The 14,893-nt window shown below is 37.5% G+C and overlaps 1 protein-coding gene and 2 long non-coding RNA genes across 3 annotated transcripts; all 3 read right to left on the bottom strand.

Moving 5' to 3' along the window:
* Window positions 1–1,816: 1,816 nt before the first annotated feature.
* LOC140010272 (uncharacterized) lies at window positions 1,817–5,564 on the bottom strand. The gene is made up of 2 exons (XR_011817576.1): window positions 2,400–5,564; window positions 1,817–2,291 (listed from the first exon to the last, which is right to left on the bottom strand). It is a non-coding gene; the product is annotated as an uncharacterized lncRNA (long non-coding RNA).
* A 2,804-nt stretch (window positions 5,565–8,368) lies between these two features.
* Window positions 8,369–12,086, bottom strand: LOC140010264 (uncharacterized). The gene is made up of 2 exons (XR_011817567.1): window positions 8,952–12,086; window positions 8,369–8,843 (listed from the first exon to the last, which is right to left on the bottom strand). It is a non-coding gene; the product is annotated as an uncharacterized lncRNA (long non-coding RNA).
* Window positions 12,087–12,499: 413 nt separating this feature from the next.
* LOC140010599 (uncharacterized) lies at window positions 12,500–14,121 on the bottom strand. The gene is made up of 5 exons (XM_072057898.1): window positions 14,065–14,121; window positions 13,516–13,667; window positions 13,297–13,395; window positions 12,890–13,210; window positions 12,500–12,665 (listed from the first exon to the last, which is right to left on the bottom strand). The coding sequence occupies exons 1-5, from the start codon at window positions 14,119–14,121 to the stop codon at window positions 12,500–12,502; spliced, it is 795 nt and encodes a 264-aa protein (XP_071913999.1).
* Between the last annotated feature and the right edge of the window lie 772 nt (window positions 14,122–14,893).

Below are 14,893 nucleotides of genomic sequence, written 5' to 3'. Positions count from 1 at the left end.
CCTATTAATTATATCCACTGAACTATTTTTTGGACAAAGTACACATCTATTTATCATTCGATAAGGATTACAAGAGTACATATTTAAATCAGAAAAGACGATCCCAAATAACCTGGAAGATTTTACATGTAATTAGGACAAATAGTCCAAAATACACGGACGGAATGAACAACTTATAATGCACTATATGATTATAACCTGTCAAGCGACTCTTCTTTGTTATGATAAAAAATAATATGAGGTGGAAGGGACATCTAACCATGTTCATCAACAAGTTCAACATCTTCTCCTACTCTAATAAAAAAAATTGAAAATGCTGGATCTAAGGCAGCTCTCATATTTGTTGCCAGTCGCTGCTTACGCATATGAGACCATAAATGTAAATATAGAACAGTCGATTTGATCGAATCTGACTCGCTAAGCTGTTCAATGATTGGCAGGGTTTGGCGAAAATCACCGCAAAAAATAATAGTTTTACCTCCAAAGGGTACATCAGATTCCATTATATCTGTATGAAGACAATGAACTGCCTCTATTGTTTCCGTTTTTGCCATTGAAGCCACATCCTACAAGATTAATTTAGCATTAATAATCGGCCTGGCAACACTGCTCTACTTACTTTGTTGACAAGTTTTTTGTTTTAAAAAATCCAAAGGAATCCTATATTTTTAGTGTGTAGTTCTACCACCAGATATAATAGGTGCTGCGACCCCAGATGTGGCAACTACAATTGCCACATATCCTTGTGAACAAAGAAAAGCGAGAAGCACTCGACATAAGAAAGTTTTACCCGTTCCACCAAGACTATCAACAAAAAAACTTGACCTTTTGAGCTAGATATTGAATCCATAATCAAATTAAATGCATGCATTCATCCAGCATTCAATTTTCGAGGAAGAATCAGATCTTCTGGATCAATCGGGGTCGCAGTTTCACTTTTAATTTCTTTAGTCAGGGGCTCACCATAACGGGATGTAAAGGAATCTTCGAGCAAATGATAGTCTTCAAGGTTTTTCCCATGTGTTCCAATGTTGAATTAATATCCTGAAGAACTTTCCTTTTCATCTCTATTGATGTGCAGTGTCGATGTGCGCAACTTCGTTTATCATCAGAAGATAGGTGCACTTCAAATGCTTGCCAAAGATGTTTGGGATTTTTTGGAGAACAATAAAACAGAAGCATTGCAAATAAAGACATTAACAAATATGGCATCTGGAAATGAGGAGCTTCCTGTAATACTTCTTCTATATAGGAATCAGATTCCAATAATCCTAACTGCAAACAGGCTTCTCTAAAAAAGCCAGTTCCGTGAACTCTAACCATAAGTAAGCCTTCAAACGACGTTGGTTCCTGCACATGTGTGAGTAAAAGTCTTATGTAGTACCTTTCTCCTTTCCTAGGCTGGACAGTTACCAGTCTACCTATGACCTTTCTACGACTCCTCTCTGACCATGTCTTTATTTTTGGAGTCCATAAAAAATGTTGCATAAAATTTTTATATATGAACTTCAAATTCTGAGCTGTAGCATTTGTTTTGTTCATTCTGAAAAACTCAGTCAATATAGTCTTTGAAAAATCAATTTTCCAACGGAAGGAAAGAACAGAGACAATGTGGGGAAGACGTGCAAGGACCGCGAAGAGACAGTAATTTTTGAATGGGAGCAGCCTCAGAATGTCGAGAAAAAAGAGAAAAAGAAGCGCGGAGAAAGCAACACAGTAGCAAAAACAAGCGGAAGGAAAGTCGAACGAAGGAGAGAGGAGAGGAAAAATCTAGCACGAGAAAGATAAAATACGGATTGGAAACAACACCAATAAGTGGCGGAGTAAAAAAAGAAGGAAGCAGGTTAGAGCCGGTAAAGAGGAGCCTGATGAGCGAGTAGAGAGTAGCTGACCACTTCAATCGAAAATCTGTAGAAAATCACAGTAGAATTAAACGGTAGGAAGGAAAGACAGGACGACGAACAAAGGGGAGGAAGAATCAGGTGCAACAGGCACAGTTGACAACCAATCAATTTGCGACATGTCACCATCGTGCCAATCCCGTATCACCGCGTGAAGGACGACGATACCTACGTGGCAAGAGGGCTTCCACACTCATTGGATCTTCAATTCAGCAGCTTAACATTTTACTGGAATGAGCCTTACTATGGCATTTGAAATCGGATACTTTCTATAAACTTGAAGGCTAGGGCTGATGTTTGGAATGTCATTATTGAACATAATCCCTTCAATCTCCGATCCCTATCCACAAGGACAATATTCACGAAATAATCAATTATGCATGCATTGACCTGTAGATAAAAACAGAACATGTCTTAATTATATGAAAAATATAAGAACCATATTAATGCGCTCTTTTAGCGATGAAATGTTTAATCAAGCAGTATGAAGAAGTATACATCATGGCAGCAAGGAGAAGACCTCTGAATCCAACAAAATAAACTTTCATTTTTTTACTGGCGGCGTTGCTGATCCAGTTATCTACTGTTTTTCATACATGGTGACTTTGCAGGTCCTGCCTTCAGAGCCAGGTAGGACGTCTTTGACTAGGATAACATGTTCCATTCTGTAAATTTTTAGAAAACAGAAATGGAATGGGAAATTGGCAACAGTATTTGATTCTTCAAATCATAAACCAATAAGTATTCAATGATATGGGTAATCAGACCTCATATATCATGTGTTAGTCAAGCAAAATATATCATGAAAGACAACATTTCTTGTTTTACAATCAACTTTGATGTCATCAGAAGTACCCGGAGCACTTAAAGCTTTAACTGCGGAAGAATTCCTAACTCTAGCAAGAGCAACATAAAGCTAGCCGTGAGAAAAGACCGGTTCACTGAGATAAATTTCAACATAGTCAAGAGTTTGACCCAGAGGTTTATTGATTGTCATTGCAAAGCATAAACGGACGTCAAACTATGTCCGTATAAATGGAATACCATTCTTTTCGCTATCAAAAGTCCGCAAAGGAATTTTTGGAATGAAGACATTTTCCCTTTATGAGGACCAGAGAAACTTTCCGCAGTAATTGTGAGCTCATCCAATTCTCTACAGATTAACCGTGTGCCATTGCAAAGACCATCCGTTGGATTCACATTTCTTAGAAGCATTGTAGGACAGTTTTCGTTGCGTAAAAGTTCATGAGGAGGCAGACCTTTTGGGTTAAAAGAATTTAGAAAGTCCTCATAATCTATCTGATTTCTCTTATCAACAGTTCTTTCACAACTTCTATATCTGTGAAGATTTTCAGGAAATTTTGCAACCGTCATCTTATTAATTTCATCCACTGAACTATTTTTTGGACAAAGTACGCATCTATTTATCATTTGATAAGGATTACAAGAGTACAGATTTAAATCAGGAAAGACAATCCCAAATAATAACCTGGAAGAATTTACATGTAATTAGGACAAATAGTCAAAAATACACGGACGGAATGAACTACTTATAGTGCACTATATGATAATAACCTGTCAAGCGACTCTTCTTTGTTATGAAAAAAACAACCATATGAGGTGGAAGGGACATCTGACCAAGTTCATCAACAAGTTCAACATCTTCTCCTACTCCAATAAAAAAAGCTGAAAAATACTGGATCTAAGGCAGCTCTCATATTCGTTGCTAGTCGCTGCTTATGCATATGAGACCATAAATGTAAATATAAAACAGTTGATTTGATCGAATCTGACTCGCCTAGCTGTTCAATAACTAGCAGGGTTTGGCGAAAATCACCGCAAAAAATAATAGTTTTTCCTCCGAAGGGTACATCAGATTCCATTATATCTGTAAGAAGACAATGAACCGCCTCTATTGTTTCCGTTTTTGCCATTGAAGTCTCATCCTACAAGATTAATTTAGCATTAATAATCCGCCTGGCAACACTGCTCTACTTACTTTGTTGACAAGTTTTTTCTTTTAAAAAATTCAAAGGAATCTTATATTTTGAGTGTGCAGTTCTACTACCAGGGATGATAGGTGCTACGACCCCAGATGTGGCAACTGCAATTGCCACATATCCTTGTCAACGAAGAAAAACGAGAAGCACTCGATATAAGAAAGTTGTACCCGTTCCACCTGGACTATCAATAAAAAAAACTTGACCTTTTGAGCTGGATATTGAATCCAGAATCAAATTAAATGCATGCCTTCATCCAGCATTCAATTTTCGAGGAAGAAGCAGATCTTCTAGATCAATCGGTGTCGCAGTTTCACTTTTAATTTCTTTAGTCAGGGGCTCACCATAACGGGATGTAAAGGAATCTTCAAGGAAATGATAGTCATCAAGATTTTTTCCATGTGTTCCAATGTTGAATAAATATCCTGAAGAACTTTCATTTTAATCTCTATTAATGTGCCGATGTGCACAACTTCATTTATAATCAAAAGATAGCTGCACTTCAAATGTTTGCCAAAGATGTTTGGGATTTTTTGGAGAACAATAAAATAGAAGTATTGCAAATAAAGATCTTAACAACTATGGCATCTGGAAATGAGCAGTTTCCTGTAATGCTTCTTCTATATAGGAATCAGATTCCAATCATCCTAGCTGCAAACAGGCTTCTCTAAAAAAGCCAGTTTTGTGACCTCTAACCATAAGTAAGTCATCAAACAACGTTGGTTCCTGAACATGTGTGAGTAAAAGTTTTATGTTGTACCTTTCTCCTTTCCTAAGCTCGACAGTTACCAGTCTCCCTATGACCTTTGTACGACTCCTCTCTGACCATGTCTTTATTTTTGGAGACCATAAAAAATGTTGCAGAAAATCTTTATATAAGCAATTCAAATTCTGAGTTGTAGCATTCGTTTTGTTCATTTTAAAAAACTCAGTAAACATAGTTTTTGAAAAATCAATTTTCCACAAGAATGAAAGAACAGAGAGAATGTGGGGAAGATGTGCAAGGACTGCGAAGAGATAGTAATTTCTGAATGGGAGCAGGCTCAGAATGTCGAGAAAAAATTGAAAAAGAAGCGGGGAGAAAGCAATACAGTAGCAAAAACAAGCGGAAGGAAAGACGAATGACGGAGAGAGGAGAGGGAAAATCAGGTGCGGGAATGATAAAATTCAGAGTGGAGACAACACTAATATGTGACGGAGTAAAAAAACAAAGAAGCAGGTTAGATCCGGTAGAGAGGAGCCTGATGTGCGAGTAGAGAGTAGATGACCACCTCAATTGAACATCTGTAGAAAATCACAATAGAATTCAATGGTAGGAAGGAAAGTCGGGACGACGAATAAAGGGGAGGAAGAATCAGGTGCAACAGGCACAGTTAACAACCAATCAATTCGCGCCATGTCACCATCGTGCCAATCCCGTCTCGCCACGTGGAGGACGACGATACCTACGTGGCAAGGGGGCTTCCACACCTACTGGATCTTCAGTTTAGCAGTTTGACATTTTAATGGAATGAGTCTTACTATGGCATTTGAAATCGGACACTTTTTATAAACTTGAAGTCCAGGGCTGATCTTTGGAATGTCATTATTGAACATAATCCCTTCAATCTCCGATCCCAATCCACAAGGAAAATATTCACGAAATAATCAATTATGCATGCATTGACCTGTAGATAAAAACAGAACATGCCTTAATTATATGAAAAATATAAGAACCATATTAATGCGCTCTTTTAGTGATGAAATGTTTAATCAAGCAGTATGAAGAAGTATATATCATGGCAGCAGGGAGAAGACCTCTGAATCCAACAAAATAAACTTTCATTTTTTTATTGGCGGCGTTGCTGATCCAGTTATCTGCTGTTTTTCTTGCACGGTGACTTTGTAGGTCCTGCCTTCAGAGCCAGGTAGGACATCTTTTATTGGGATAACTTGTTTCATTCTGTAAATTTTTAGAAAACAGAAATAGAATGGGAAATTGGCAACAGCATTTGATTCTTCAAATCATAAACTAAAAAGTATTCAATGGTACGGGTAATTAGACCTCATATATCATGTGTTAGTCAAGCAAAGTTTATCATGAAAGACGACATTTCTTGTTTTACAATCAACCTTGATGTCATCAGAAGTACCCAGAGCAATTAAAGCTTTAACTGCGGAAGAATTCCTAACTCTAGAGAGAGCAACATAAAGCTGGCCGTGAGAAAAGACAGGTTCAGTGAGATAAATTTCAACATAGTCAAGAGTCTGACCCTAAGGTTTATTGATTGTCATTGCAAAGCATAAACGGACGTGAAACTGTGTCTGTATAAATGCAACACCATTCTTTTTGTTATCAAAAGTCCGCAAAGGAATTTTTTGTATGAAAACTTTTTCCCTTTATGAGGACCAGAGAAACTTTCCGCAGTAATTGTGAGCTCACCCAATTCTCTGCAGATTAACCGTGTGCCATTGTAAAGACCATCCGTTGGATTTACGTTTCTTAGAAGCATTATAGGACAGTTTTCTTTGCGTAAAAGTTCATGAGGAGGCAGACCTTTTGGGTTAAAAGAATTTAGAAAGCCCTCATAATCTGTCTGATGTCTCTTATCAACAGTTCTATCACAACTTCTATAACTATGAAGATTTTCCAGAAATTTTGCAATCGTCATCCTATTAATTATATCCACTGAACTATTTTTTGGACAAAGTACACATCTATTTATCATTCGATAAGGATTACAAGAGTACATATTTAAATCAGAAAAGACGATCCCAAATAACCTGGAAGATTTTACATGTAATTAGGACAAATAGTCCAAAATACACGGACGGAATGAACAACTTATAATGCACTATATGATTATAACCTGTCAAGCGACTCTTCTTTGTTATGATAAAAAATAATATGAGGTGGAAGGGACATCTAACCATGTTCATCAACAAGTTCAACATCTTCTCCTACTCTAATAAAAAAAATTGAAAATGCTGGATCTAAGGCAGCTCTCATATTTGTTGCCAGTCGCTGCTTACGCATATGAGACCATAAATGTAAATATAGAACAGTCGATTTGATCGAATCTGACTCGCTAAGCTGTTCAATGATTGGCAGGGTTTGGCGAAAATCACCGCAAAAAATAATAGTTTTACCTCCAAAGGGTACATCAGATTCCATTATATCTGTATGAAGACAATGAACTGCCTCTATTGTTTCCGTTTTTGCCATTGAAGCCACATCCTACAAGATTAATTTAGCATTAATAATCGGCCTGGCAACACTGCTCTACTTACTTTGTTGACAAGTTTTTTGTTTTAAAAAATCCAAAGGAATCCTATATTTTTAGTGTGTAGTTCTACCACCAGATATAATAGGTGCTGCGACCCCAGATGTGGCAACTACAATTGCCACATATCCTTGTGAACAAAGAAAAGCGAGAAGCACTCGACATAAGAAAGTTTTACCCGTTCCACCAAGACTATCAACAAAAAAACTTGACCTTTTGAGCTAGATATTGAATCCATAATCAAATTAAATGCATGCATTCATCCAGCATTCAATTTTCGAGGAAGAATCAGATCTTCTGGATCAATCGGGGTCGCAGTTTCACTTTTAATTTCTTTAGTCAGGGGCTCACCATAACGGGATGTAAAGGAATCTTCGAGCAAATGATAGTCTTCAAGGTTTTTCCCATGTGTTCCAATGTTGAATTAATATCCTGAAGAACTTTCCTTTTCATCTCTATTGATGTGCAGTGTCGATGTGCGCAACTTCGTTTATCATCAGAAGATAGGTGCACTTCAAATGCTTGCCAAAGATGTTTGGGATTTTTTGGAGAACAATAAAACAGAAGCATTGCAAATAAAGACATTAACAAATATGGCATCTGGAAATGAGGAGCTTCCTGTAATACTTCTTCTATATAGGAATCAGATTCCAATAATCCTAACTGCAAACAGGCTTCTCTAAAAAAGCCAGTTCCGTGAACTCTAACCATAAGTAAGCCTTCAAACGACGTTGGTTCCTGCACATGTGTGAGTAAAAGTCTTATGTAGTACCTTTCTCCTTTCCTAGGCTGGACAGTTACCAGTCTACCTATGACCTTTCTACGACTCCTCTCTGACCATGTCTTTATTTTTGGAGTCCATAAAAAATGTTGCATAAAATTTTTATATATGAACTTCAAATTCTGAGCTGTAGCATTTGTTTTGTTCATTCTGAAAAACTCAGTCAATATAGTCTTTGAAAAATCAATTTTCCAACGGAAGGAAAGAACAGAGACAATGTGGGGAAGACGTGCAAGGACCGCGAAGAGACAGTAATTTTTGAATGGGAGCAGCCTCAGAATGTCGAGAAAAAAGAGAAAAAGAAGCGCGGAGAAAGCAACACAGTAGCAAAAACAAGCGGAAGGAAAGTCGAACGAAGGAGAGAGGAGAGGAAAAATCTAGCACGAGAAAGATAAAATACGGATTGGAAACAACACCAATAAGTGGCGGAGTAAAAAAAGAAGGAAGCAGGTTAGAGCCGGTAAAGAGGAGCCTGATGAGCGAGTAGAGAGTAGCTGACCACTTCAATCGAAAATCTGTAGAAAATCACAGTAGAATTAAACGGTAGGAAGGAAAGACAGGACGACGAACAAAGGGGAGGAAGAATCAGGTGCAACAGGCACAGTTGACAACCAATCAATTTGCGACATGTCACCATCGTGCCAATCCCGTATCACCGCGTGAAGGACGACGATACCTACGTGGCAAGAGGGCTTCCACACTCATTGGATCTTCAATTCAGCAGCTTAACATTTTACTGGAATGAGCCTTACTATGGCATTTGAAATCGGATACTTTCTATAAACTTGAAGGCTAGGGCTGATGTTTGGAATGTCATTATTGAACATAATCCCTTCAATCTCCGATCCCTATCCACAAGGACAATATTCACGAAATAATCAATTATGCATGCATTGACCTGTAGATAAAAACAGAACATGTCTTAATTATATGAAAAATATAAGAACCATATTAATGCGCTCTTTTAGCGATGAAATGTTTAATCAAGCAGTATGAAGAAGTATACATCATGGCAGCAAGGAGAAGACCTCTGAATCCAACAAAATAAACTTTCATTTTTTTACTGGCGGCGTTGCTGATCCAGTTATCTACTGTTTTTCATACATGGTGACTTTGCAGGTCCTGCCTTCAGAGCCAGGTAGGACGTCTTTGACTAGGATAACATGTTCCATTCTGTAAATTTTTAGAAAACAGAAATGGAATGGGAAATTGGCAACAGTATTTGATTCTTCAAATCATAAACCAATAAGTATTCAATGATATGGGTAATCAGACCTCATATATCATGTGTTAGTCAAGCAAAATATATCATGAAAGACAACATTTCTTGTTTTACAATCAACTTTGATGTCATCAGAAGTACCCGGAGCACTTAAAGCTTTAACTGCGGAAGAATTCCTAACTCTAGCAAGAGCAACATAAGCTAGCCGTGAGAAAAGACCGGTTCACTGAGATAAATTTCAACATAGTCAAGAGTTTGACCCAGAGGTTTATTGATTGTCATTGCAAAGCATAAACGGACGTCAAACTATGTCCGTATAAATGGAATACCATTCTTTTCGCTATCAAAAGTCCGCAAAGGAATTTTTGGAATGAAGACATTTTCCCTTTATGAGGACCAGAGAAACTTTCCGCAGTAATTGTGAGCTCATCCAATTCTCTACAGATTAACCGTGTGCCATTGCAAAGACCATCCGTTGGATTCACATTTCTTAGAAGCATTGTAGGACAGTTTTCGTTGCGTAAAAGTTCATGAGGAGGCAGACCTTTTGGGTTAAAAGAATTTAGAAAGTCCTCATAATCTATCTGATTTCTCTTATCAACAGTTCTTTCACAACTTCTATATCTGTGAAGATATTTAGGAAATTTTGCAACCGTCATCTTATTAATTTCATCCACTGAACTATTTTTTGGACAAAGTACGCATCTATTTATCATTTGATAAGGATTACAAGAGTACAGATTTAAATCAGGAAAGACAATCCCAAATAATAACCTGGAAGAATTTACATGTAATTAGGACAAATAGTCAAAAATACACGGACGGAATGAACTACTTATAGTGCACTATATGATAATAACCTGTCAAGCGACTCTTCTTTGTTATGAAAAAAACAACCATATGAGGTGGAAGGGACATCTGACCAAGTTCATCAACAAGTTCAACATCTTCTCCTACTCCAATAAAAAAAGCTGAAAAATACTGGATCTAAGGCAGCTCTCATATTCGTTGCTAGTCGCTGCTTATGCATATGAGACCATAAATGTAAATATAAAACAGTTGATTTGATCGAATCTGACTCGCCTAGCTGTTCAATAACTAGCAGGGTTTGGCGAAAATCACCGCAAAAAATAATAGTTTTTCCTCCGAAGGGTACATCAGATTCCATTATATCTGTAAGAAGACAATGAACCGCCTCTATTGTTTCCGTTTTTGCCATTGAAGTCTCATCCTACAAGATTAATTTAGCATTAATAATCCGCCTGGCAACACTGCTCTACTTACTTTGTTGACAAGTTTTTTCTTTTAAAAAATCCAAAGGAATCTTATATTTTGAGTGTGCAGTTCTACCACCAGGGATGATAGGTGCTACGACCCCAGATGTGGCAACTGCAATTGCCACATATCCTTGTCAACGAAGAAAAACGAGAAGCACTCGATATAAGAAAGTTGTACCCGTTCCACCTGGACTATCAATAAAAAAAACTTGACCTTTTGAGCTGGATATTGAATCCAGAATCAAATTAAATGCATGCCTTCATCCAGCATTCAATTTTCGAGGAAGAAGCAGATCTTCTAGATCAATCGGTGTCGCAGTTTCACTTTTAATTTCTTTAGTCAGGGGCTCACCATAACGGGATGTAAAGGAATCTTCAAGGAAATGATAGTCATCAAGATTTTTTCCATGTGTTCCAATGTTGAATAAATATCCTGAAGAACTTTCATTTTAATCTCTATTAATGTGCCGATGTGCACAACTTCATTTATAATCAAAAGATAGCTGCACTTCAAATGTTTGCCAAAGATGTTTGGGATTTTTTGGAGAACAATAAAATAGAAGTATTGCAAATAAAGATCTTAACAACTATGGCATCTGGAAATGAGCAGTTTCCTGTAATGCTTCTTCTATATAGGAATCAGATTCCAATCATCCTAGCTGCAAACAGGCTTCTCTAAAAAAGCCAGTTTTGTGACCTCTAACCATAAGTAAGTCATCAAACAACGTTGGTTCCTGAACATGTGTGAGTAAAAGTTTTATGTTGTACCTTTCTCCTTTCCTAAGCTCGACAGTTACCAGTCTCCCTATGACCTTTGTACGACTCCTCTCTGACCATGTCTTTATTTTTGGAGACCATAAAAAATGTTGCAGAAAATCTTTATATAAGCAATTCAAATTCTGAGTTGTAGCATTCGTTTTGTTCATTTTAAAAAACTCAGTAAATATAGTTTTTGAAAAATCAATTTTCCACAAGAATGAAAGAACAGAGAGAATGTGGGGAAGATGTGCAAGGACTGCGAAGAGATAGTAATTTCTGAATGGGAGCAGGCTCAGAATGTCGAGAAAAAATTGAAAAAGAAGCGGGTAGAAAGCAATACAGTAGCAAAAACAAGCGGAAGGAAAGACGAATGACGGAGAGAGGAGAGGGAAAATCAGGTGCGGGAAAGATAAAATTCGGAGTGGAGACACCACCAATATGTGGCGGAGTAAAAAAAGAAAGAAACAGGTTAGAGCCGGTAAAGAGGAGCCTGATGAGCGAGTAGAGAGTAGCTAACCATCTCAATCGAACATCTGTAGAAAATCACAGTTGAATTCAACGGCAGGAAAGAAAGACGGGACGACGAACAAAGGGGAGGAAGAATCAGGAGCAACAGGCACAGTTGACAACCAATCAATTTGCACCATGTCACCATCGTGCCAATCCCGTCTCGCCACGTGGAGGACGACGATACCTACGCGGCAAGGGGGCTTCCACACCCACTGGATCTTCAGTTCAGCAGTTTGACATTTTACTGGAATGAGCCTCACTATAATAGTTGAAATCGGATACTTTTTATAAACTTGAAAGCCAGGGCTGATCTTTGGAATGTCATTATTGAACACAATCCCTTCAATCTCCGATCCCTATCCACAAGGAAAATATTCACGAAATAATCAATTATGCATGCATTGACCTGTAGATAAAAACAGAGCATGCCTTAATTATATGAAAAATATAAGAACCATATTAATGCGCTCTTTTAGCGATGAAATGTTTAATCATGCAGTATGAAGAAGTATATATCAACTGGGAGAAGACCTTTGAATCCAACAAAATAAACATTCATTTTTTTATTGGCAGCGTTGCTGATCCAGTTATCTGTTTTTTTTCTTGCACGGAGACTTTGCAGGTCCTGCCTTCAGAGCCAGGTAGGACGTCTTTGGCTGGGATAACATGTTCCATTCTGTAAATTTTTAGAAAACAGAAATAGAATGGGAAATTGGCAACAGCATTTGATTCTTCAAATCATAAACTAAAAAGTATTCAATGGTACGGGTAATCAGACCTCATATATCATGTGTTAGTCAAGCACAATTTATCATGAAAGACGACATTTCTTGTTTTACAATCAACCTTGATGTCATCAGAAGTACCCGGAGCAATTAAAGCATTAACTACGGAAGAATTCCTAACTCTAGAGAGAGCAACATAAAGCTGGCCGTGAGAAAAGACAGGTTCACTGTGATAAATTTCAACATAGTCAAGAGTCTGACCCTAAGGTTTATTGATTGTCATTGCAAAGCATAAACGGACATGAAACTGTGTCCGTATAAATGGAATACCATTTTTTTCGCTATCAAAAGTCCGCAACGGAATTTTTAGAATGAAAACTTTTTCCCTTTATGAGGACCAGAGAAAATTTCCGCAGTAATTGTGAGCTCACCCAATTCTCTACAGATTAACCGTGTGCCACTGCAAAGACCATCAGTTGGATTCACATTTCTTAGAAGCATTATAGGACAGCTTTCTTGGTGTAAAAGTTCATGAGGAGGCGGACCTTTTGGGTTAAAAGAATTTACAAAGTCCTCATAATCTGTCTGATTTCCCTTATCAACAGTTCTATCACAACTTCTAAAACTGTGAAGATTTTTCGGAAATTTTGCAATCATCATCCTATTAATTTCATCCACTGAATTATTTTTTGGACAAAGTACACATCTATTTATCATTCGATAAGGATTACAAGAGTACAGATTTAAATCAAGAAAGACGATCCCAAATAACCTGGAAGAATTTACATATAATTAGGACAAATAGTAAAAAATACACGAACGGAATGAACTACTTATAATGCACTATCTGATTATAACCTCTCAAGCGACTCTTCTTTGTTATGATAAGAAATAACTATATGAGGTGGAAGGGACATCTGACCATGTTCATCAACAGGTTCAACATCTTTTCCTACTCTAATCAAAAAAGTTCAAAATGGTGGATCTAAGCCAGCTCTCATATTTGTTGCCAGTCGCTGCTTACGCATATGAGACCATAAATATAAATATAGAACAGTCGATTTGATCGAATCTGACTCGCTAAGCTGTTCAATAACTGACAGGGTTTGGCAAAAATCACTTTCAAAAATAATAGTTATTCCTCCAAAGGGTACATCAGATTCCATTATATCGGTAAGAAGACATTGAACTGCCTCTATTGTTTCCGTTTTTGCCATTGAAGCCTCATCCTACAAGATTAATTTGGCATTAATAATCAGCCTGGCAACACTGCTCTACTTACTTTGTTGACAAGTTTTTTGTTTTAAAAAATCCAAAGGAATCTTATATTTTGAGTGTGCAATTCGACTACCAAGGATGATAGGTGCTGCGACCCCAGATGTGAGAACTGCAATTGCCACTTATCCTTGTGAACGAAGAAAAGCGAGAAGCACTCGATATAAGAAAGTTTTACCCATTCCACCCGGACTATCAATAAAAAAACTTGACCTTTTGAGCTGGATATTGAATCCAGAATCAAATTAAATGCATGCCTTCGTCCAGCATTCAATTTTTGAGGAAGAAGCAGATCTTCTGGATCAATCGGTGTCGCAGTTTCACTTTTAATTTCTTTAGTCAGGGGCTCACCATAATGGGATGTAAAGGAATCTTCGAGAAAATGATAGACATCAAGGTTTTTCCCATGTGTTCCAATGTTGAATTGTATCCTGAAGAAGTTTCCTTTTAATCTCTATTGATGTGCAGTGTCGATGTGCGCAACTTCGTTTATAATCAGAAGATAGCTGCTCTTCAAATGCTTGCCAAAGATGTTTGGGATTTTTTGAAGAACAATAAAACAGAAGCATTGCAAATAAAGACCTTAACAAATACGGCATCTGGAAATGAGCAGCTTCCTGTAATGCTTCTTCTATATTGGAATCAGATTCCAATAATCCTAACTACAAACAGGCTTCTCTAAAAGAGCCAGTTTTGTGACCTCTAACCATAAGTAAGTCATCAAATGACGTTGGTTCCTGAACATGTGTGAGTAAAATTCTTATATAGTACTTTGCTCCTTTCCTAGGCTCGACAGTTACCAGTCTCCCTATGACCTTTCTACGACTCCTCTCTAACCATGTCTTTATTTTTGGAGTCCATAAAAAATGTTGCAGAAAATCTTTATATAAGCACTTCAAATTCTTAGCTGTTGCATTTATTTTGTTCATTCTGAAAAACTCAGTCAACATAGTCTTTGAAAAATCAATTTTCCACCAGAAGGAAAGAACAGAGAGAATATGGGGAAGATGTGCAAGGACTGTGAAGAGATAGTAATTTTTGAATGGGAACAGGCTCAGAATGTCGAGAAAAAGTGAAAAGAAGCGGGGAGAAAGCAACACAGTAGCAAAAACAAGCGGAAGGAAAGACGAGTGACGGAGAGACGAGAGGGAAAATCAGGTGCGGGAAAGATAAAATTCGG

Source organism: Coffea arabica, chromosome 7c, assembly GCF_036785885.1.
Source record: "Coffea arabica cultivar ET-39 chromosome 7c, Coffea Arabica ET-39 HiFi, whole genome shotgun sequence".
In the NCBI taxonomy this organism is placed as follows: Eukaryota; Viridiplantae; Streptophyta; class Magnoliopsida; order Gentianales; family Rubiaceae; genus Coffea; species Coffea arabica.
Note: the sequence above shows the minus strand (reverse complement) of the source record. Positions and strands in the feature narration are given on the sequence as shown.